The sequence below is a fragment of the Microcaecilia unicolor genome, chromosome 6 (assembly GCF_901765095.1).
Source record: "Microcaecilia unicolor chromosome 6, aMicUni1.1, whole genome shotgun sequence".
NCBI lineage: Eukaryota > Metazoa > Chordata > Amphibia > Gymnophiona > Siphonopidae > Microcaecilia > Microcaecilia unicolor.
The window spans coordinates 139,764,577-139,789,817 of record NC_044036.1 but is presented as its reverse complement, the minus strand read 5'-3'; the positions used below and the strand labels follow the sequence as shown (position 1 = coordinate 139,789,817).

General features: G+C 43.2%; 1 protein-coding gene across 1 annotated transcript; it reads left to right on the top strand.

The window, feature by feature from the left end:
• The first annotated feature begins 42 nt into the window (after window positions 1–42).
• DALRD3 (DALR anticodon binding domain containing 3) lies at window positions 43–22,109 on the top strand. The gene is made up of 13 exons (XM_030206281.1): window positions 43–385; window positions 1,307–1,605; window positions 2,112–2,404; window positions 5,116–5,174; window positions 5,732–5,848; window positions 7,120–7,190; window positions 8,614–8,672; window positions 13,653–13,735; window positions 14,462–14,585; window positions 16,544–16,602; window positions 17,396–17,509; window positions 21,217–21,285; window positions 21,624–22,109. Exons 1-13 carry the CDS (start codon window positions 182–184, stop codon window positions 21,741–21,743), a joined length of 1,671 nt encoding a protein of 556 aa, XP_030062141.1. The 5' UTR covers window positions 43–181; the 3' UTR covers window positions 21,744–22,109.
• The last annotated feature ends 3,132 nt before the right edge of the window (window positions 22,110–25,241 follow it).

Sequence of the window (25,241 nt, the reverse complement as noted above, 5' to 3'; positions counted from 1 at the left end):
CAGCCCACTTAAAATATAGCTACTCTACCCACAACTCTCGTCGTGTGACGTCATATCCGCTTCCGTCGGGGGAAGAGTACCGAGCGGCTAGCAACATATCTGGCCCTCGGCGGGCGCGTGCCGCACTGAAGCTATGGAGTTTTGATTTGTTCTCTCACGCTCCGGTTGGCCCGCGGTCTCCATGGAGACGGGGAGCAGAGCGGAGTCCGTGGTCGGTTGTTTCCGGCTGTCAGAGGCCTTGCGTGTTCTCAACGCTTCGCTGCCCACCGGCCCCAGGTCCCACCACGGCTCTGTCTGGTTTAAGGAAAGCAGAAGCAGAAAACTACGGAGCCGCGACTTCGTGGCCCCGCGTGAAGCCTTGCAGGCCCTCTTTTCCCAAGGACAGGTGCACGAGGGGGGGGGGGCTGAAGCGCAGTGCATTGTGGTGTTTGTAGTGCTGTGCCTACGTTTATAGAATTCCCCTTGTAAATGTTACCGCCCAGTTTATAGAATTGCCCTTAGCACTATTCTATAAATGGCACTTAAAGTTAGGCGCCATTTCTGGAATAGCAGGCGCATATCCTTGATATTCTATAACAACATATTAATTTTAGGAACACCCCCATTATGCCCATGACCCTCCCATTTCAATGCCCCCGTTCTCAGATCCCATGTAAATTTTAGGTGCATAATTTTTTTTTTGTTACATTTGTACCCCACGCTTTCCCACTCATAGCAGGCTCAATGCGGCTTACATGGGGCAATGGAGGGGTAAGTGACTTGCCCAGAGTCACAAGGAGCTGCCTGTGCCTGAAGTGGGAATTGAACTCAGTTTCTCAGTTCCCCAGGACCAAAGTCCACCACCCTAACCACTAGGCCACTCCTCTAAATGCCAATTAACTCTAATTAGTGCCAGTAATTGCTTGTTTAAAAGCCAGTTGTTTGTGCTGATTGGCTTGATAATTCAATATGCACGTGCACATTTTGGTGAATTTTATAGAATGTGTGTAAATGCAAAAGGGTGTGCATAGGGGGAGGTGCATAGGCGTGTCAAAAATTTATATGCGTAGGTTCTAGAATGCTTGCGTTAATGTGCTACATTTCAGCGTGTACATTTATACCTATTGATGTGTACAGTACGTAAATGCTGACTTAACGCTAGTATGCCGTTATAGAATATGATACCAGCACGCTGCATTTTTGCGTCTAACTTTTAGCACCCTTTATAGAATTGTCGCCGCTGGTGCTAGAGTAGCACTGGGTTATATGGACCAGTTTATCTTAGTTTATAATTTACCCTAACCCTTCCTGTCTTTTATTCCTTTAGGTTCATGAAAACATAATAGATGGTGTGACTCACCTGAAAGCACCTGGTGTGCCTCCTATTCAAAGCTGCAAGCAGACAGAGGCAGGCCTTGTAGTTCAGTTAGAAAGACCTGCAGTATTCCAGCAGGTCCTGACTCACATTCCTTATTACCTGAAATCTTCATCTTCATCCAGCGGGCAGAATGTCATTTTGAACTGTGTTCCTCTGCATGGCTGCCGGAGTCCGGAATCCCTACGGCTGAGCCACCTGAGAACTATCCTGATAGCAGATCACCTGGCTGCAGTGCTTAGAGCAGAAGGGTCAGTGACTGATGTGCTTATTAAAAGCTGCTTACAAAGTAGCATGGATGCTGTACAGAAACATGAGTTTCCATGGCTAGTTTCAGAAACATGCTGGTTCAAAGGCTTGTGACTTTCGCACAAGCTCTCTTAGGGAAAGATATGTGAAAAACAGCCCAGTATATGCATGTTGTTCTCTTATGGTTTTTATCAGTGACCAGGGGAAGCAGAAGTTGTTTGTTTGTTTTTCTTTCTACTGATTTCTGGTGTTAATGGATAGGTGACAATGCACCCACCACAGTGCCTGTGACATTTTCACAGTCGAATTCTTCAGAAGTTTGCAATTGCCTTTTGCAGCCCACAGTGCCTAGGTTTGCTTATCAGTGTACTATCTAGGCCTGATCCTACTTAACTTCTGATGAGCTCCTGCTCTTCCAGGCCAGTGTTGTTTGATGGGAGCATAAGTAATTAGAGAAAATAAAGGCTTAGCATTTTATGTATTTATCATGAAAAAATGTCTGTTGTAGAGTGAAAGTTCACCTTGTACCTGTGCTACATGATGAAGAGATCAAGCACTTTCTGCGCCGACTGAAGATTGATTGGCCAGCTGATGTAGCATCATCTGTTCCAGATACAATTTTGTCACTTAAACAAAACCTGTTGGAGTGCATTTATGCAGAGGACATTGAGGCAGAGATGGGACCACAGCAGGACCAGAAGATGCTAAAGACAAATGCCTTCTGCAGAGTGCGGTTAAAAGAGTTTATGGAAAAACATCAAAATCTGGAGGGATACGATCCAAATCTGGATGTGTTTCCTGGTAAATATTCTCAGAATCATGGAACAGATCAGCTGGTGCCAGTGTCGCTATATAACATGAGCACTATATTACAGGCGGGTTTGACTTTTAGTAGTTTAGAATTCATACAATATATTTATTCATTCCTTATCAGCAGAAGACAGATCCAGAGACTTGTGGGGTTATGACTGTCTACCAGCAGGTGGAGATAAGAGAGTACCAAACTGAACTCTGACACATAGGATGGTATGTGCCTTGGTCAGTCAGTATTCTCTATCTCCAGCAGGTAGTGGACGGTCACTCACAAACTCCTGGTTTCTTCTGCTTCTGTGGTTCCTGTACTGGGTTCCCTGATTCCCCTGATTCAATTGAGCTTGAAGTGTCCGACTTGGAGTATGCCTCCACGCTCTCTCAGCCTTGAGACCAGGCTGGCTATCAAGCCGTTTAGCTTCTTCCCTTGTACCTCTGCCAATGCGGTCAGATCCATGGGTTCATTTTCCCCTGGTCTCTTCTCTCCTTTCTCCACCTTTGATGATCTTCCTTTGATGATTAGGAGTGTGGTAGCCGTGTTAGTCCACTCTTAAGGTTATCAATATAAATCAAACAAAATAAAACATGGAAAAGAAAATAAGATGATACCTTTTTTATTGGACATAACTTAATACATTTCTTGTATTAAGTTATGTCCAATAAAAAAGGTATCATCTTATTTTCTTTTCCATGTTTTATTTTGTTTGATTTATAATGATTAGTTTAGAGTCTTTTCTTTTTTTCTTTTTTTAGAAAATAGATTTTTTTTTTTAGATATTTTTTTTGTTATATGCTTGTTTTGTATAAGTACTGTTTTGTTTTGTTTTTATATTGTAAACCACTTAGGACCTGTTTGGATTCTGTAGTATATAAATATCTGGATTAGATTTTATGCGGTCCCATTTGGATAACATAGGCGGTTAAGTGCTTTGTGTTTGGCAGTTACTGATAATATTCAGTTGCACTATCCTGTTAAGTGTCGCTGAAATCAGTGGATAGCCCTGCACAAGTTATTTAACCTGATAAATCGCTTTTAATATCAACCTCTAGTAATCAGCTTTTCCAGTTATGATTGTCCACAGTGGATAAGAATGTGCCTGAACCAGGAACTAAGATTCTAAGTGAGTGAAGAATATCAAAAAATGAGGGGTTAAGGAGCGAATATAACTATGCTGGGGGGAGGAGAGGGAGGTTTAGAAGTCATCCTAAGGTGTGACACCAAACGCATCTTCTCCCATACTGACCTGACTGGGAGCAGCTTCTGTCACAGAAAAATAACTGTGGGCTAACTCACCTCATGGGAATCATCCAGATTCCAGCCTTAACTGCGGTCAGACTTAAGCCAACTGAATGAAAGATCTGATAATTGGGACAGAAGGATAGTTCTACTTTAACCCATGAGAAGGGAGTGGGGAAGAGGGGATGGAAGGCATTACCCTAGCAGGTAGAGTTTAAGGGTTGCTCATTTACCTAAAGGTGCAGTCCCAAGACTCTTGGAGGACAGGTGTATCTTGCACCCCCCACGCAGACTTATCAGGCCTACTTAGTGCCCAAAAGGAGTTTCTGCACTGATCTGATCTTAGGGAGGTGCTCCAAGGAGTGCAAAAGAAGAACTTATTCAATTTTCGTCTTCTAAGCTGAGGCTGACTTGAGTTGACCAATTAGAAGTGTTTCCTTGTGTCAGTAAAAGAGGCTTGTGTGGTGACAGGAAATGCATTTGTAATTCTTTTCTTGAATATGCGGGTAATAACTTTTTTACTTTGAAAGATATTTTTGGCTGAGTACATAAAAGCATAGTTAACATCGGAAGAAAGTTGGGAGCACAGGGCCAACCCCAAGGTATCTTTGTCATAACTTTTATTGTATTTTAATGTACATTATACCTCTGGGAGTGCCTGAAAGGAAACCTTTTGTGGATTTGTACTACTTTACCTCTTTGATCTTGATCTGGATCCTGACCCTGGAAGCTTGCTCAGATGCCCCTTACGTTGTATCTGTCATGAATATAACCCGTCTTCTCCCTGTGCCCGTCACTTGGCAACTTTTGCAAGCTCTGAATTTAATGATATGTGAAAAAAAGGTTTGGACAAGTTCCTGGAGGAAAAGTCCGTAGACTGTTATTGAGATGGGCATGGGGAAAGCCATTGCTTGCCCCAGGATTGGTAGCATGGAATGTTGCTACTCTTTGGGATTCTGAATGAAGTCGTTACTCTTTGGGGTTCTAATGCAATGTTGCTACTAATTTGGGTTTCTGCCTCTGTTGGAAGCAGGATACTGGGCTAGATGGACTATTTGTCTGACCCAGTATGACTATTCTTATACTGATACACACATATTTATTTTTACATCTAACTGTAGATTATTGTGGCTCCTGTAAAGCTAGATGGTAATCCTGAACATAATTCCTCTTAAATATAAAACAAAGAGTCTTTTATTGAATAGCTTTGAATTGGGGGAAGTGTCTGTTTCAAATTCCTATGGTGTCATAGAAAAGAGTAGTTAATATTTCATGTGCCAGGAGTTTGCTGTTCTGGGCAAACAGGATCTTTGGGGACCTGTTGGCCCACTGCCTCCCTTTTAAACATTGTTTTTCTGGTATGCAAAGTAGAGAGAATTTCTGAAGCCTGGGAAAGATGCAGAATGTATTTACTTAAAGAGAAGGAACACAGAATGACAGTGCTTCTGTTCTTCTTTCTATAAAGTGCTTGAGGGAAACTTGAGGCATCTGGCAGAGTTACAGAGAGCCGTGGCAGAACACACAGTAAGTACCCCAGATATTTTAAGGAAAGGAAGGCAAAAGGCTAGATTTTTATGGCAGCATGGTTTTGTGAGCAAGGAGAATTCCATAAGCACAATTAAAAGAACTTTTGCCGATCCAATTAATAAGCAGAGCAATTTGTTGCATATTTAACTATAATTGAATTTGTTTTGCTGATAAAGGGGTCATGGATTTAGCATACATTAAATGCTAGGCAGCCCATAGGAATATAATAGGCTGCATGATATTTAGCATTTTCTAATTGTTAACGTGCGCTAAATCCGTTAGCGCACCTTAGTAAAAAGACCCTAAAATTCATAAATTGGGCCTAGTCACACCTGCTGGTCTGATTTGAAAATGTTACATTGATCCTATGTCATTTTTATTTATTTCATCCCATTCCTGAGGACTTAACAAAATCATCACAAGGATCCTATGTTCCATCACAGATTGTGATAATCCCTTTTCTTTCCATGGCATGCTTCCCTGCAACACAGCCATTTTTCAGCCCACCCTGCCAGGCAGACCCTTTGACTAACCCCGATCTTTAATGTTTCCAGAGTACCACAGAGAGTTGCAGAGTGATTCACGTGGTCACCTGCGAGGAGGAGTTTCAGCAGCAAAAGATGGATCTGCTCTGGAGGATGGTAGATACAGGACTACACACAGCATCACAGGTTCTGATAAATGAAATACTAAATTCCTGTCTTTGACAAGTGATTCGTAGGTTATGTAGTCAGTAGAAACCAACACTGGAACAATAACGCCCCTACTTACTAATGCTTAGCACATGATAATGACAACATCATTATGCATTATCTTTCACAAAGCCCACAGTAAGGCTCAGTGGTAATGAGGATTTGAACCTGCTTCTCAGGAGTTCTCCTGCTTTGAAAACTAAACGCTTTCTTGGGAGCTTTCAGGTCATGTCATGTGTAGTCAGATTGTTAAAGCCAATACACCTGTATAACTCATTAATTACTCCTGAGCTTGCCCTCCCAATCTCTGAATCCCTGAAAATACTAGGAGTGATTGTCGATCGAAATTTATCACTGGAGCAACATACGAGTTCTACTATCAGACGCATGTTCTTCATTCTCTGGAAACTTAAACGTATAAAACCTTATTTTCCTAGAGAAGTCTTTCGCACTTTAGTACAATCACTGGTCATTAGCCATCTTGATTACTGCAATGGCATATACTCAGAGTGCAAGGATATGCTTCTCAAAAAACTACAGACAGCTCAGAATACAGCTGCCAGGCTAATTTATGGTGCATCCAGATTTAAAAGTTCAAGGCCACTGCGTGAGAAACTGCACTGGCTTCCTGTCAAGGACCGAATCGCTTTTAAAATTTGCTCTGGTGCATAAAGTCATCTACTGTGAAGCCCCAGCATACATGGACACCCTAATCAACTTGCCACCTAGGAACTCTGACAGATTAGCACGATCGTACCTAAACCTTCATTACCCAGTATATAATGGCCTTAAGTACAAAACCACCTACGCATCCACCTTCTCCTACACTAGCACTCATTTGTGGAATGGTCTACCTAAATTGGTGAAACTTACTCCTGATCACCCTAACTTCAAACAGCACCTCAAGACCTTTTTATTTGGCAAAGCTTACGCTCCACTCCCGCCTAGCATCACTAACTACTGAACTGTCTCTGTCCCGGTGTCACATTGATTACGACTGCTCTTTCTCTTTTTTCCCTTCCTTGCTTTTACCCTCTCTCTAATGCTTCTAAGACATTGATTACTTGTTGTGTGTTTATTTAGACTGTTGTGAGCCACATTGGACCAGCCCGTGGGTGGGAAATTGTGGGATATAAATGCTGTAAATAAATAAATAAATAAATAACTGATTTCTTTTGCTTCCAAACTATCTCACATCTGAGTTGTTCCTCCATTTATTCTCACTGTCCTTTGACTTCTCTGTATTTCAGAAGCATCTTGTCTGTGGGCCAGTGAAGGTTCTGTCTTGTGTCTCTCCTGTTGATGCTTCTCACTATTTCCAGTAAGTTAAATATATTCAGAAACAGCTTCCTGTCTGTAAAAAATCTTCGGCCACCACTTTAAAAAGCAAGCTTTGATACAACGGTCCCCGAAGAACCTCAGGAGATAGTGACCTTTTTCTTTTAGCATTTGTAAACTACTTTGACCTGGAATATCAGGGTCTGAACAAGCATAAACACGTGGTTTGAATTTGCACGAAGGATTGGAGCAAAAAATTCTGATGGAGGAATTGTAAAAATTTCCTTCACTTTTGGACCCTTTTATAAAGCCACGGGAGGGCTAACGCGCATGCACCTGGCGGTAATTCCGATTTTGGCGCGCACCGAATCCCGCAGTAGAAACTCTTTTTTTTCTAGTTTCTACTGCGGGTAGGCATTCCTGGTGGTAACAGCGCGCCCATGTTGGGTAGTGCGTGAGCCCTTACCGCTAGGTCAATGGGTGATGGTAAGGGCTTAGGCTGTAAATAAGCGAACGCTGGTTTTAATATTAGCGCAAGCCCATTTCCCGGCCCATTAAAAATAGCCTTTTTCCCAGCCATGGTAAAAAAAAAAGAAAATGTCCTAGCGTGCTTCTAAAAGATGCGCCCACAGTGCCGCAGGCCACTTTTTATCGCAGCTTTGTAAAAGGACCCCTTTATTTGTTGGATTCTTCTTGTTATTATGACAGTCTTTCCAGCTCCCCCCCCCCCCCCCCAATCAGTTTATTTCCTATGTGTGTCGCTTGAAAGATCTGGATACAGTAATAGTTCTGAGGATCCATTCCCTCGGAACAGGATTCCTTTATGTTTATCCCATGCATGTTTGAATTCTGTTACCGTGGTGGAGAGGAAAACGGTAACAGAATTCAAACATGCATGGGATAAACATAAAGGAATCCTGTTCCGAGGGAATGGATCCTCAGAAGCTTAGCTGAGATTGGGTGGCAGAGCCGGTGGTGGGAGGCGGGGCTGGTGGTTTGGAGGCGGGGATAGTGCTGGGCAGACTTATACGGTCTGTGCCCTGAAAATGACAGATACAAATCAAGGTAAGGTATACACAAAAAGTAGCACATATGTTTATCTTGTTGGGCAGACTGGATGGACCGTACAGCTCTTTTTCTGCCGTCATCTACTATGTTATTTCTAAACACAGAATTTTCTTTTTAGAGAAGGTGAGAATTATTTTTTCAGTGTAATTCTTTATTAAAATTTTGTCAGCAAGAAGAACACATGCCAAAACTAATACAGCAAAATCAAATAGCTAACAACCAGTACTGGTACAACCAATCGTCAATCAATATATCCAAACAGCCCTTCCTCCCTCCCCCCTGTCAACCCAAAAGGAACAGATGTGAAGTGAGAATTTTTGCTGCTTTGTAGTCCTGCATTCAGACAAGACAGACAGCGTACACTGAATGAACTTGTACCTTTTTTTTCTCCTCGGCAGGCTTCGCAGGTCTCAGATGCATAAAGCCTCTGTTATGAAATATGGAGACCTTGTTCAAGGTACATTTACATTTCTGCTTTTTTAAGTTGTGTGTTCTTCCCCTTATGCTTTTGTATTTATTCTTGTGTTGCCCATGTTCTTGGGATCACAGGGGGCAGCATCTGCTCATGAAACTCCTCCTGGAAGGCACATGGTTTCAAATCGGTGTCCTGTCACTGCTTTTCCAGTTAGACTGTGGCAGTTACATAATTCTGTACTTGTTCAGTGTGATGATTCACTTACAGAGACACAATGTTTATTACTAACTGTATATGACACATCTATGGCAGTTAATGATGAACAACACCAATGCAAAATAAATTGCAGTGGTATTAATCATTTTTGGAAGAGGGAGCAGCGGGTGAGGAAAGCTAACATAAAAATGGGGATTTGATTTGGTAATGGGATTTGATATACCAACCTTTCTGTAGTACAATCAAAGCGCTGGTGCTGCAGGTTGCGGACCTGGAGAACTGGCTTCGATTCCTGCAGCTGCCTGACGGTCGACAGTGGGTTGAGATCCTGGGGAACTAGGTTCAATTCCCTCTGCAACTCCGTGTGACCCTGGGCAAGTCACTTAGCCCCCATTGCCCAGGTACAATATACTACTTACATTATGAGCCCATTAGGGACAGTACCTGTAAAGAAATTAAATCATTTGGGTCTAGGCAATAAATTAATTTATTATATGCAGGTACTTTCTCTGTCCCTAGAGGGCTCACAATCTAAGTATTGTAACTGGGGCAATGGAGGGTTAAGTGACTTCCCCAAGGTCACAAGGATCTGCAGTGGGAATCGAACCCAGTTACCCAGGATCTCAGCCCACTGCACTAACCATTAGGCTACTGCTCCTACACTCTGGAATAAATTAGGAAAATTTTAATATTAACATGTCTATTCCTAAAGTAAGAGGCTAAATAGGAAATGGTTCTATATGGTTTTTTTTATTTGGATTTAGCTTCAGCTTCACATATTTTCATTTGAAAATCAAGTCCATCAAGGATACTAGGTATCGCCTGTCCCCAACTAGTTTACAATACTTTCTTCAAATCAATCACCTTACTTTCTAATTCTTCCTATTTTCTTATTCATCTATATGTTACAACTTTGCCTTACTCCTCACTACCAATTATAATGTTCTAGTACATATTGTGTTGTCATTGCAAGTAGCATACCATGCCATACTTTGCATTGTTGTTCGAATATTTTTACTGCTCTAATTGCCTACTGCTCATGTTTGATCTATTCTTACTGTACACCGCCTTGAGTAAATTCCTTCAAAAAGGCGGTAAATAAATCTAAGGGACCCTTTACCAAACAACAGTAAAAAGTGGCCTCCATGAGCCCTTTCATGGGTCTTTCCCACATGCTAAGGCCATTTTTATTGCTGGGGTAAAATGGTAGAAATTCCTATTTTTTACCGAATATTCATATTTGATTCGATTCAGCCCTGAATACATTATTCATATTCAGCTGAATAGTGATTTAAATTCGAATACGAATAATTCAGGACTCTACTGTGCGAAATCCTAGTGAAATAAACGCTTGATCTCTGATGTCACGTTGCTTCTTTCATTATTTGTTATGTTAAAGGTCAAGGCCCATTATTCATATTTGGTATTTGTACTTGGCCAAATAGTAAAATATACTATTTGGTACATTTTTGTATTAATGGCTACGCGCTAATTTTCTCATTAGCGCATGGCTATTAAAACAGATTATCACATGAGCCCTCACTGACACTGATTATGAAAGCAGTAAGGGCTCACGCTAATTGGTTACCACAGCTGCATTACTGCATATTAACCAATTAGCATTGAACGTGCCCTACCAAAAGAATTTTTTAGTGCATATGACAAAATTACCATGGCATGCCTCAGCGTACCCCACAGTGGTACGCCATTTTTTGCTGCGATAAACACTAAGGGTTCTTTTTACAAAGCAACGCTACCAATTGCGCTGAATGCGAAGAAGTCCATGGGAACTGAATGAGCTTCGTCGCATTCAGCTTGCCGCTAATCGTTGGCACTGCTTTGTAAAAGCCCTAAATTTGTACCTGTGACCAATGCATTCTTTTCTGAGCTTTACTCTTATTCCTGTCCACTGTGCAGTCACTGAAATCTATTTTCTTCTACTTCTACTTTTCATTTCTAAAGCGCTACTAGACGTACGCAGCGCTGTACACTTGAACATGAAGAGACAGTCCCTGCTCGACAGAGCTTACAATCTAATCAGGACAGACAAACAGGACAAACAAGAGATAAGGGAATATTAAAGTGAGGATGATAAAATAAGGGTTCTGAACAAGTGGATAAGGGTTAGGAGTTAAAAGCAGCATCAAAAAGGTGGGCTTTTAGCTTAGATTTGAAGACGGCCAGAGATGGAGCTTGACGTACCGGCTCAGGAAGTCTATCCCAGGCATATGGTGCAGCAAGATAAAAGGAACGGAGTCTGGAGTTAGTGGAGAAAGGTGCAGATAAGAGATATTTACCCAGTGAACGGAGTTCCCGGGGAGGAATGTAGGGAGAGATGAGAGTGGAGAGGTACTGAGGAGCTGCAGAGTGAACGCACTTACAGGTCAATAAGAGGAGTTTGAACTGTATGCGGAAACGGATAGGAAGCCAGTGAAGTGACTTGAGGAGAGGGCTAATATGAGCATAGCAACACTGGCGGAATATTAGTTGTGCACAGTGGCGTACCAAGGGGGTGGGGTGGTGGGTGCGGTCCGCCCCGGGTGCACGCCGCTGGCGGGGTGTCGCGCGCCTGTCCGCTATGTTCGTTCTGTGCTCCCTCTGCCCCGGAACAGGTTACTTCCTGTTCCAGGGCAGAGGGCGCATGGAAACGAGCGTAGCGGACAGGCACGTTGCCCCTGGGTGTCAGCCCCCCTAGGAACGCCACTGGTTGTGCAGCAGAATTTTGAACAGATTGAAGAGGAGAGAGATGGCTAAGAGGGAGATCTGTGAGAAGCAAATTGCAATAGTCTAAGCGAGAGTTGATAAGAGTGTGGATTAGGGTTCTGGTAGTGTGTTCAGAAAGGAAAGGGCGAATTTTGCTGATATTAGACAGAAAGAAACGACATGTTTTAGCAGTCTGTTGAATATGTTCAGAGAAGGAGTCGAAGATGACCCCAAGGTTACGAGCTGATGGGACAGGAAGGATGAGAGTGTTATCCACAGAAATAGAGAATGGGGGAGGAGGAGAGGTGGTAGTAGTAGTAGTTTAGGGGGAAAGATGAGAAGCTCAGTCTTGGTCATGTTTAGTTTCAGATGGCGCTGAGACATCCAGGCAGCAATGCCAGACAGGCAGGCTGATACTTTGACCTGGATTTCGGCTGAGATTTCTGGTGTGGAGAGGTAGATCTGGGAGTCATCAGCGTAAAGATGATACTGAAAACCATGGGATGAGATCAGAGTACCAAGGGAAGAAGTTTAGATGGAGAAAAGAAGAGGTCCCAGGACAGATCCCTGAGGTACACCAACTGACAGTGGGATAGAAGTAGAGGAGGATCCACTAGAGTATACACTAAAGATACGCTGGGAGAGATAAGAAGAAAACCAGGAAAGAACAGAGCCCTGAAATTCAAATGAGGACAGCGTACCAAGGAGTAGGCTGTGATCAACAGTGTCAAAAGCAGCAGATAGATCGATAAGGATGAGGATAGAATACAGACCTTTGGATCTGGCCAATTTAGATGCATATTTAGAGGGCAGCCCTATAGGCGCATAAATGATCAGAAAACTGGCATATGTGCACATAAATGCTAATATTTAAGCTTCGCTATTCTCTAGCATGATGCCTAAATGTAATGTTGTGGGTAGTCTGTTGCCCCCCCCCCTTCCTTACTCCCTTGTAAACTGACATCTACATGTTTCTTCCCCCCCCCCAAAGCATCTCCTGTCCCACACTCCCTTCCACCTTCAGGTCCACCATTCTCTTCCCCCCCCCCCCACCTCACACCTTTGGATTCATCATTTCTTCCCACCCCACTGAGTCCATATCTTCTCTCTCTCTTTCTTCTCTCCTTCCTGTCAAGTCCATCACTTCTCTCCCCCACTCCGGTGCAAGGTTTTTCTCCCTTAGGGAGTTAGACTTCCTGAGTCCAGCATTTTCCTTTTTCTTCCCTTCCCTCTCCACCTTTGGGTGCAGCCCCTCTCTTTTTCTCTCTAGCCCCTTCCCCCCCCCCCCCCCATCTACCTTAAACTGCATTTTCAAGGAAGTTCCCCAGCAGCAATAGTAATTCACAGCTGCTGCTTGCAGCCTGCTTGGAGCCCCTCTTCTGTCCTGCTCCGCCCCCGCATAAACAGGAAGTTGCATCAGATCAGGTCACAGCAGAAGAGAAGCTCCCAGCAGCAGCTGTGAATTACTACCGCTACCAGGAAACCTACTTGGAAGAGTTTAAAGTAGGGAGGAGAGTGGGAATAATGCTGGTTGATGAAGGGGGAGACACTTGGCCATGGGGCAGTGATCGGTTTCCCAATCAGTCAGTCCACCCCTGCCCGAGGTACACTGCTTGAAAAACGGTGCTTTATAAGAAAGTAAGCACCTACTTTCCATTACATAATAGGTTCCAGATAGTAACATAGTAAATGACGGCAGATAAAGACCTGTACGGTCCATCCAGTCTGCCCGGTTCCCCTTTTATAGAATTAACCCCTTAGGGCTTTCTATATAATCTGCCCAAAGGAACTAGATCGAAGTCAGCAGGAGCAAGCATATTACAATCAAATTTAAATTTAAAACTTGAGGAGGAGCCATCTCAATCAGCTTGCAGACGCCCAATCAGAAGTGACAATATAGGCCTGTGTCTTAACTGTTCTATATTGCTGTATGAGTGATTAGTGACTTCAGGAACAAGACCAACAAGGGAGAACATGTTTCACCTTTCACCCTTTCTGTATCTGCTTAATAATTTTTGCTAATCTCCATCCTGACTGAGTCTAAATGCGGATAATTCTTACATTTAGTAGTATTGCATATTTAATTTGTTCTTTTCCACACAGGTAGTTCTTGGGATGAGATAATTGGTATCTTAACATCTGCAGCTATCAGGTTTGAGATGCTGGCTACAGCACACCGCAGTCAGGTGAGAATGTGCTGTTTCTGTTGTGTACTATGTGTAGAATAAGGGTATCCAGTGTTTTAGAGCAGTACTTCTAAGTCCTCTCTTGGAAACACACCTATGCAAAGGTATCACATCCTGAAAACCCAACAGGCTTGGTGTGCTTCCAGGAGAGGGTTGAGAAGCACTGGTTTAGAGGACAATACAGTATATGCCGAAGCAGGGCTGCACATCTCTGAAGGCCTGTGCTGGTTGAAGAGGACTTTCGGTAACTGGCAGGACTATCGTCACTTTTGCATTGTTATTCTGATGCCTGGTGCTCAGTCCTTGCAGTCACTCTGCCCTTTAACATAATGGTGTCTGGATGGTGGACCCAGGGCTCCCTAGGTGTATTATGATAAACATGTCGGGGGGATGTTATAAGAATCAAGGCACCCCCTTCCATTTGCTTCGTTTGCATCTTGTAGTAGACAGGGAGTATGCCTAATACTGATGAGGTGGTAGTTTGGGAGGGGTTGGCTTTTGTTTAACCTTGAGCATTGATTGTGGTTTCTTTCTTGTTCAATCAAAACTGTCTTAAATAAGAGTGGAGAAGGATGGGTGAATTGGGGTGGATGGGGATAAAAGAAAAATCTGTCGACAATTTTTGGAACGTTTGATGATTTTCTGCACTTGTGTTATGCTTGTATTGTTCCTATCGTCAATAAAAAGATTTAAACATAAAATAGTGGTATCTGTTTTTCAACTCAGATCAATATCAGCATGGAGGATGCTGCCATTTCCACCAAGGGCACGAAGGGTGGTGCCTTCATGATGTATAATTGTGCTCGTCTTGCCACACTGTTTGAAAGTTACCACAGTGCAGTCCACCAAGGTAAGAACTCTTCTTCCACGGATTATGAGGGACAAAGCGGTACCTGTAACAGCTCATCTTGCTGGACAGTTAACTGTACAAGTGATTGAGGATTTAATGATCCAGCAGCTTTCAGCAGCTTTCTCCTGCTTCTGTCCAACTTCCTGCTCAGTTTGAACCTTTTATTGAGGCCATGTTATGGTGATCCCTTTGTTCACAATTTTCTAGACATTTTCATTATCTTCCATTATCGTAGCGACAGCTCATGGGGGTCTGTCTGGAACACAACACAAATACACCAGTGAGCCAGGTACTAGCTGTCTCTTTTGCATGACAGCTGAGCTCCTTAACCCTCAGGGCTATGAATGCATCCTCAATAGCATGCCTAGCCAGCTCAAAAGCTTTGGAAATTTGTAAGAAACAGTAAATAAAACTTGAGCAGCCTTGTTGCTGGGTGTGCAGTATATCCAAGTTTCCAACGTTGCTTAAGATTTATTATCCCGCCTTATGGAGGGGGGCAGTCAGGGTGTCTTACAGTCAAAAAACAAACATACAATAGTAATAGAGAAGTGTGAGAGCAAGATATCAGCTAGAGTGGAAGGGGGACAGGACTACAAAACTTGATAGGTGGGGAAAAACATGAGGAATGCTTCTAATGGGGTCGATCAGAAAAGTGAGAGTTAATACAAAGCATCATGAAATAGAAAATTCTCAACATGGGTTTTAAATTAAGCTAGGCAGGTTGGAAGAGCGTTCCATAACTGGAAGCCCTGGACAGAGAATACAGTGTCTTATATGTTCGTGGATTATATCACGATAACTGGGGACCACAAGCTGGTTCTGTTGGGTGATCTAAGAGTCTGGTAGGGCTATATGGAATAAGAAATAAATGAAATGAATCAACTCTTAGCTTTGTTGTTAAGCCATCACGACAACCTTATCCAAGTAGTTTCCATTTGACTCAAAACATTTGGAAGCGATCGGGTCAATATTCAGCTGGCAACGGTGAGCCTTGTCTTAAACACCGGGGGGTCCTTTTACTAAGGTGCGCTGAAAAATAGCCTGCGGTAGTGTAGGCATGGGTTTTGGGCGTGTGCAGATCCATTTTTCAGTGCACCTGCAAAAAATGCCTTTTTTTAAAAATTTGTTGCCGAAAATCGACGTGGGGCCCGCCAGCCATTGACTTAGTTGTAAGGCCTCTCGCGTTAATCGTGCGGTAATCGCCTATGCGCATCGTCAGAGTTACTGCCCAATTTTCGCTTCATGCCAGAAAATAAAATATATTTTCTGCCGCGCGTAAAAAATGAAATTACCACACGAGCCACGCAATAGCCAGGCGGTAAGTCAGAATTGGCGTCCGTTTAGGTGCCTACACGGCTTAGTAAAAGCACCCCTAGATTAGAGCCTGATGTTCAGTCCTGGGCCACATGTGTGGCATCTGGAAGTTACACAGGGACAGCCGATATTCAGTTTCGTACCCGCGTAGCTAACGCAGCAAAGTTAGGACGGCTATTTAAAGTGGTCCTACTTACCCAGTTAGCTGTGCGGGTACAGGCACTAAATATCACCATGGCCCCGCTTAACTTCTAGGGCTGTGCCAGGCAGTCAGTTCCAATAGCCAGGGCCGCCGAATAGTGGCAAATATCCAGCCGAGCACAATTTAACCAGGCAGGAGCCTCTCGGGCCCAGTAGACGACCACGGCTGTTTACACACAACCAGAACAAACTTCCAAAGTTGAGCACAGACATGACTGGACAAACCTTCTCTGAACTTAAGTCAGCTGAGGAATTTAGTATTTATTTATTTATTACATTTGTACCCCGCGCTTTCCCACACATGGCAGGCTCAATGCGGCTTACATAGTAACAATAAAAAGAATTACAAATGTACTGAGGAATGCAACTTGCAGCCAACTTAAACATTATAAATTTTGAAAATACAAATCTACCCTCTATTTGTGTTTGAATTTCAATTCTAGGTTTGTATGCAGCATTTCCCCCTATAAGTGAATTGAACTTCTCATCTTTACAAGAGGAGGTGAGTGGACATGTGGGAAGATCGGGGTCGCAAGTAGCACGATGAGGCCTAAATATAATATTTTCTAAGGCGCGGCCCTCAAACTCAGTTCTTCAGAGCTGCAACCTAGTTGAGTGTCTAGGATGTGGGAGATGAATATGCATGAGATCTATTTGTATGCACTGCTTCTATTAAAGTGAATTGTAGCCTAGGGCTAAGGTCAAATCTTCTTCCCACTCCCTGGGCTCATAGCAATCAGTCAGGTTGTCCTTGGAAGTTGGCTTAATGACTAAACTGAATAGCACAAGCAGTTCAGAAGGCCCAATCAACCAGAAATATAAACAAATGAAAAAAAAAAAAGTTTTCATCCAGTTCAGAGATCTGCTATTAGTAGTTTTATGGTTGGTCCTGGTATTTCCTACCTGATCTCTGCGGAGCCATGAAACCTAGGGCTTGTTGCTGTTAGGATGACTTTTGTTCAATGTTTTCTCATTTTTTTTCTCTGGAAATAAAATAACAGCCCAGACCTGTGTATGTTGCCGCAGAATGTGGTAAAAGCAGTTAGCTTAGCGGGGTTTAAAAAAAGGTTTGGCTAGCTTCCTAAAAGAAAAGTCCATAAGCCATTATTAAGATGGACTTGGGAAAATCCACTGCTTATTTCTGGGATAAGCAGCATAGAATGTATTGTACTGTTTTGGGATCTTGCCAGGTACTTGTGGCCTGGATTGGCCACGGTTGGAAACAGGATGCTGGGCTTGATGGACCTTCGATCTGTCCCAGTATGTCAGTTCTTATGTTACGTTTCCTCCGGCAGGGCGAATGGCTCTTATTGTTCAACTACATCATCCCCTTCTCAGAAGTTCTTAGCCAATCAGCACAGATCTTAATGTCATCTAAAGGGATTCGAATTACAGCAAACACAGAGGTGGTAAGAGTCCTCCAGTCTTCTTACTTTCATTATTTAAATGGTTGCATTTTAAAAAGAGCACTTCATTTTCCAAATACATTTTATTGTACAAAACTGCTTGATACAAGTGAGATAAGCATAAAACCACATGCCATAGCAAACGAAACATGTATGAAAAGAATTAACATTTGTTGTCAAACATAACGCAGAATATAAGCAATTTCTCTCTTTATGCTGAAGATGTTGAGTTTCTACCGCAGATAGAAGTTCAGATTTCCTTTGTTTTTGATCAGTTAAATCAGTGAAGCTTAATATTCGTACCAAATATCAAAGCAGATTACGGTCAACAATGCAGTACCTATAAAATACAGACTTTTAACTCTGCACCCCATAACTTTCTGTAGACCTACATGAAAAAATTAAGGGTCAGGTTTTCAGCCGGCGAAGGGACCATTCTATATTAAGACTCAGTGAATATACAGGTTGTGCCAGCACTGGTGTCTGCACTCTCTGCTGTGTGGCAGGTCTAAACAAAACAGTGGCTGAATATCACTGCTATCTAGGTAACGAATAGTTAAACTCCGGAACTCTTTGCCGGAGGATGTAGTAACATTTTCCATCTCACAGATAGGCTGCAGAGAATACCTTCTCCTGCTTTAGACTTAGCCTGGCCTCAGAATGACATCCTATAGTATATCTCCTATCAAACTGAGCTCTCTTTTTCATCAAGCACTGCCATTTCCTCCCCTCACCGTCCCCACTGACAGTTTGAACTTCGTGGGTGTGGCTTGGATCTCTTTCAGGGAGAGAAAACTAACAACTTATAGCAGCAGCTTCAGAGAGCATTTTCCATCTCACAGATAGGCTGCAGAGAATACCTTCTCCTGCTTTAGACTTAATCCTACCCACCCTACCCCTCTACCCACCCACCCCTAGAGTGACATGTCTTATATAACCTCCCTATCAACCCACTCATTACTTTACCTCACCCATTTCTATTCTTCTATCACCTTCTCCCACTACTCCAACCAGAGTTACACCTAATCACACTGACCACCCTTCAACATCTTCTGTCCTTCTGTGACTGTTCTCTTGTGCTTGACTGCTTAAATATTTTAAATTTAAATGCTTTACTTTTTGTCTATTAGATTGTAAGCTCTTTGAGCAGGGACTGTCTTTCTTCTGTGTTTGTACAGCGCTGCGTACACTTTGTAGCGCTCTAGAAATGTTAAATAGTAGTAGTAGTAGTAGTAACAGCGGTTAGTGTATCTGGGTTTGGACAAGTTCCTGGAGCGAAAGTCCATAGCCTGCTATTGAGATGGACTTGGGGAAGCTACTGCTTGCCCCGGGATTGGTAGCATGGAATGTTGCTTCTCTTTGGGGTTCCGGAATCTTGCTACTCTTTGAGATTCTGCATGGAATGTTGCTACTATTTGGGATTTCGTATGGAATGTTGCTACTCTTTGGGTTTCTGCCAGGTACTTGTGACCTGGATTTGCAACTGTTGGAAACTGGATACTGGTTGGTCTGATTCACTATGACTGTTCTTATGTAACTTTTTTGTTGCCTTCACCTCATCTCCTTTTTATACAGTTAGTATTGAGCCGTTTAGGGGCCTTTTTACAAAGCTATGGTAAGCACTAAAGCAATGCTTATAGCAAAAAAAATGGCGTACCGTGGATTGCACTGAGGTGTTCCATGGTAATTTTGCCATTTGGACGCACTACTCACACACTAAAAAATAATATTTTATAGCTCAAGGGCATGTCTGGAGGAGCAGAGAGTGAGTGCATCTATGCAGATTGGTTAGTGCGTCAGCATTGCTGCGTACTCACTGATTAGCGCAGGTTTGGCGCATGAGTCCCTGCCTACAAAATAGGTGATGGTAGGGGCTCGTACTAATGGGAAAATTAGTGGGTGGCCATTAATGGAAAAATCTGAAAACTGGCCATTTAATCCCTGCAGAAAAATGGCCTCAGTGTATGGGAAAGACCTACATAAGGGCATGCTAAGACCACTTTTTGCTGCAGCTTAATAAAAGGGTTCCTTGGTGATTTAAATGGCCCAGTTTTATCCGTATATTAAAAAAACAAAAACATGAATAGGCAAGTTATACGTTTACTGCAGTGAACATATAATTTTGAATATCAGCCCGTAAGTCTACTTTGTTTCTAAACAGCAAATAATCTCCTCTCTGAGGCCCAGATGCACTAAACCTTAACGACCCTCTAACAACCCTTTAACGAAGAAATTCCTAACCGTTGCATGCATTAAAGGCCTTTTTCCGACGAAGCAGCTAACGAAAACGGAATACAAACGAGTAACTACCATTGTAATGTGGACGATTCGGGATGCACTAACAATACCGACGATTACACCGAATCATTTACCGCGACATATTTAACGTATGGTCAGAGCAGTCGTAAAGGCCAGAGCTGTCATCTCCCCGCACCATAAAAACCCAAGCTGGCATGTTTAAAAACAAAAGTGAGAAACAAATCCTCCCCGCTTTCCCCTGCATAAAATCTAAACAAAAATCAAAAAAGGATCGGGAGGGGGCAAGGCGCTCATCAGGAGCATCCTGTATGAACGGCCTTGCCCCCCCCTCCCCGCTCGAGGTCGCCGCTGCTCCCCGCTTCTCTGCTGTCTCCTCTGAAGCCAATTTCCCAGTTCTGAAAACAACTTTAAGCTGCCCGTCCCCCTCCCTTCCTCTGTTCCCTCAGCCAGGGGCGGGCCCAGGTCTCTCTGCTGAGCTAAAGGGGATCACAGTGAAAGAGGTCTTTTGTTAGAAAGGGGGGTTTATGAAGGACGTCCTTTTGGAGTCTTGAGGAGGACGTCTTCAACTGCACTCTCCTGCTAGGACACAGAGCTAAATGCTCGCACGCCCCCATCTGACGTAAGCAACCTATGTAGGTTTAATACGTTTGTGTTGACGTTTGTGGCCCTGCGCATGTTTTAGGAGCCGATTACCAACAGGGGATTACGAATCTGTAATGCATTGTACTTTACAATACCGCACCAACGTGTGCGACTTGTTTTTTTGGTGCATTCTTCGTTTTTTCAAATTTGGTAAGCACTTTTATGTGTTATATTTTTTTACGTTTGGTTGATGCATCTGGGCCTAAGTGACAAAGAATAGGGCCGGCATAAGTAAAAGTCCTAAGCCTTATTTAAAGTTTAATCTGCATTTTCTGTGCTGCCTTTCTTGTGAGGCAAGTCAAGGAAGAGTAGAATCTAAACTGAAGAAAAGGAGTTGAACTCCATAATCTTAACAGGAAAGCTGCCAGCACGCAGACACCTAGGCCGGTCGTCTGGACCCCCAATGGCTCACTGAACGCAATGCCAAAGTAATAGGTTTTAGTGAAGTTCCACAGGCTTTATACTATAGTTCAGACTGAAGAGGTACAGGCAAACTATTGCAGAGGTGGGAAGCCAGAAGGAAAAATGCATGATAGTGGGTCGTCTCTCACTTAGCGTGAGAAGGGCCAGGAAGAACTGATCTGTGGATTACTAAGGGAAGGTGCAGGTACATAAGATATTGTAAGGGAAGAAAGGCAGCCAAGAGAGCTGGTGTGTAACTCCTTGACAGTCAAAGTCAGGCCAATCACATTCAACAGATCCAGCTTTAAGGAAACCTTCTGGCCTTTCACTTCCTCCCGCCAGCATGACAAATATTTGTAAGTAAGTGCTGCAGTGACACAGGGCACCTTCTCTTCTGTTTGTTTCAGATATGTAAATTCCTGGTGAACCTGAGCATGGATTTCAGCTCCTATTACAACCGGGTTCATATTCTCGGGGTAGGTGACAGGAGGAAACTCCAGCACCCTCTTTCTCTCTCTATTAGGCTGTAAAGCCAAAGGATCACATGGTGAGATGTACGGAAGGTGCATGTGGGAGTGATGGGTGGGGAGAATCACAGTGATTTACAATGCAAATAATGAAAACAGTTTTTGCATTAGCTCAGAAGAATCATCAGCTGATAAAATGTACTAAGATCATTTCTATGCTAACCCCTGCCATCTTGTCTCCTGTTTTCATAGGGAATTGCTTTCCCTTTTTTTCCTAATTCCCAATTATTATAATAGATTTGACAACAGCTATGTTTCAGATTTGATTTTTTTTCCTTGCCATACAGGAGTCACTACCTCACCTGTTCAATCAGATGTTTGCTCGGCTACAGCTGATGAAGGCTGTGCAAGAAGTGTTTCATAGTGCATTGGCTACACTCCATATCCCTCCACTCAACCAGATTTAAATCTTCCCAAGATATGATACTGCTGTTATTGCTAAAAGAAAATGCCAGGAAATTCAAGAATATTCCATAAAACTCCAAAAATCTGTGCCCAGCTGCCATTCACAATACATCTCATCGGAACCTGTTCAGAACAGTGACTGACGCCATTCAGCAGTGACATTGCTTGATTCATGTCTCTCTTCGTTTTTATTGCGTTTGCCATGATTTGGGTTTCTGCCAGGTACTTGTGATCTGGCTTGGCCACTGTTGGAAGCAGGGTACTGGGTTAGATGGACCATTGGTCTGACCCAGTATGGCTACTTTTATGTTCTTATGTTCTAAATTCTAGGATGCGAGTTTTTATGTATAAAAGATGTCTTTATCTTACAGCAGCTTCTGTGTTGTTACTTATCCATAGTGCAGTAAGAAATGCAAGTTGCTAAAGAAAAAGCAAACAGTTATACCTGTCCTTCTGCAGGAGTAACCATCAGAAACTTGGTTGTGTACTGCAGACAAACAGAAGTATATATAAGGCCTGTTCTTCCCAAATGAACAGTATGGACTGCCTTTATTATTTCCCCATGTTGCTAGATGTATGCAGCACTGCATATCTAGAGAACAAGGACAATCTCGCCTGTATAATTTAACACTATGTCCACAAATTAGAGAGCAAGGACCAAATTTTTTTTTTGTCATGAAATTTTATTAGTAAAAGAACTGAGCAATACAAAGCAAACCCCAAACTCCCCTGCTACAGCTTAGAAAAACATACTGTGACTGTTCAGTATGTGACAATAATACATAGAAAATCAAATCAACTCCCCCTCCCACCCATCCCCACCGTTCTCCATCAAAAAGCTAAAAATAGAAATGAAACAATGCAGTACAAGGTAGCAGAGAGCCTGAGCCTGCCTCAGAACAATCAACCCAGGCTATATAGTCCTCCCAGACATGTGGCTTGGTTAACTTCACACTCTGCTATTGGTGAAGTTGACTACACCCCCCGCCCCCCCCCCCAAAAGACTGTTGAAACTGCAACACCAGGGCTGTGGCATGACGTTTCTGCTCTGTCTGTTATAAGAAGCCAGTTGTTGAAATATGGGTGAACCATGAGGCTTTCTCTGCGAATGCAGCTGTTACTATAGCCATAACCTTCAAAAATGTCTCTGGCGCTGTAGCCAGCCAAAACATCAGAGCCTGAACTGGCAGTGCTGATCCAGGATGGCGAATCTCAGAAATCTTTGGTGTAGAGACCAAATGGGAATGTCCTTCAGATTAAGAATTGTGAGAAACTCGTCTGCTTGACCTGCTAAAATGACCACGTGCAAGGTCTCAATCCTGAAATGAGGAATCCGCAAAGCTTGGTTCACAATTTTCAAGTTAAAAAGTACCTTCTCTTTTTGGTACCACAAAATAAAATGAGTAACAACTTCAATCTGTCTCCAACAGCACAGGAGCAACTACCCTAACGCCAGTAGCCTTTGTAACATACACTACCAGATTCTAGCTCACTTTGGGATGCTCAAGCACTAGTGCCCTAGGTCATGTGCCTCACAACCGGGGCTAGTATAAGAGTATTAAGCACCCTAGAGGAATCTTTAACCTTGTGGCCCTCCCCCGTTCTCCGATTCCCTAATGTGGCTGTGCCACATGAACTTGATCTTACCACAACATCACCCTGTATTTGTTCACAGCCGGAGCCTGCAAAGGCCTCTCTGGTACTATGTAAGCCACATTGAGCCTACAAATCAGTGGGAAAATGTGGGCTACAAATATAACAAATAAAATAAAAATCAACCATAACCACCCTCACCAGAACAATGCTGCAAATACGTTGAATTGGACATCATGCTTTAAATATTAAACTTTGCTACATGCATATAGATAGATATAGCTAGAGATCAGACTTGTCCATCCTATGGTCTCTGCAGGACAGAAACCAGCCCGCCAGGTACCTTTTCTCGACTCGCAGAAGCTTGGCAATTTGCGGGAAAAACACAGATTCTTACTGTGGAATCTCTGCTTCCCCACCATGGCTCATCTATCCGCAAGCTTGAGCTGCATGGTGCCGGAAGTTCAAGTTGGTCTCACGGTTTCGAGTCTCGCGAGACCAATCTGAACTTCTGATGCTGTGCAGTTCAAGCTCATGGATAGGTAAGTTGCAGTGGGGAAGCAGGTATCTGGTAAAAATCTGCAGCTGAAGAAAGCGACTGGGTAAAGGGAGGGGAGGGGGTACATGAGAGAGAGAGAGAGAAATTGGGTGAAGGCTGAGGGGGGCATGAGAAAGAGACTGGGTAAAGGCCGGAAGGGGGCATGGCTGTCCTTAGGTACTCATGGGCCGGCTGTTGTTGCTGTAGCCAGTGTCTGTTGCTGATGTCCAAGCAGCTCGAAAAATGAGAGAGTGAAATTTCTACTAAAGCTGAGATTTGTAATACTTTGTACAGGTGGTAGCTTTATAGGATGGACGTCGGCCCCACATTGTTTTTCGGACTTCCCTCTTTTCCCTCTCCACTTCTTGTTTGCCTCACTGGAATTCTTGCTTGTAGGGGGCTTTTCTTTATCGATAGCTTGCTGTAGACTCCTGCTGTTGGGTTGTGGACTGGCTTGCTTCTTGCCCTGGCTCCCCTGCCCCTTCAGGCTTGTGAAATGGCTGGGGTTGTCAGTGCAGGCTCCAATGAATGAAGTACTGTGGAGGAAGGCAGTGAAGGAGGAATCTGAGAGAGAGGGTCCTACCCATGGGCTCATGTCTTCACTGAAGCTGGTGGGATTCTCTTCCTTCATTTGTGATGAAACTTTCTGTGAGCTTTTTGTTTGATGTGGGAAGGCAGAATAATGCCTTGTTTTTAAACTTATTATTTCTGCATCAGATAAAGAAATAATTTGATAAAGTCAAGATTTTTAACTCACTTTTTTAGAATGATGTCCAGTTCAGCTTATTCAATTGCAGGCTCACTAACAAGTGGAGATTGAGAATTTCAGGAATTCTCAGTCTCCACTTGCTGTTAGGAGTGTAAAACCCTTCCGTTCACTCTGGGCTGGTCTGGAAGGGCTTTAAGGAAGGAACATGGAATTGAGAAGGAGACACATTATAAACCAGTGGTTATCAATCTTTCTGTGACTGTGACCCCACGATCAAGGCCAAGTAAAATTGAGTGAAACCCCTCCCCCCCCCACCCCCCGAGATGCAAAATAATGATGCACCTATGGACAACCCACCTATTTCATGACACCAAATGTGTTTTGTTTTTTTGTGAACCTGATTTGGGGTCCCAATGAACAGTCTGGGAAGCGCTGTTGTAGACTAACATGAAGCTGGACAGGAAGGGTTCACTTGGGGGACTGGTAACTGACTTGTGTAGAACCAAATCTCTGCAATTTGCTTTATGGGTGTTCTTGACTGAACAAGCTTACTGAAGGTGAACTTGGTTCTTAGTTTATGAAAAAAGAAGCTAAAGAAATATTTTTTTTTTTTTTGCCACCTTGTATTAATTTGTTGTGAGCCAGCAACCTCAGCAGACA

Bases quoted from the DNA above. Each gene is read 5' to 3' on its own strand.
- DALRD3 (XM_030206281.1), top strand. From the start codon at position 182: ATGGAGACGGGGAGCAGAGCGGAGTCCGTGGTCGGTTGTTTCCGGCTG. The intron at 7,191-8,613 runs GTAAGTTAAATA...TCTCCTCGGCAG, and splicing joins GATGCTTCTCACTATTTCCA to GCTTCGCAGGTCTCAGATGC. The intron at 16,603-17,395 runs GTGAGTGGACAT...TTCCTCCGGCAG, and splicing joins TCTCATCTTTACAAGAGGAG to GGCGAATGGCTCTTATTGTT.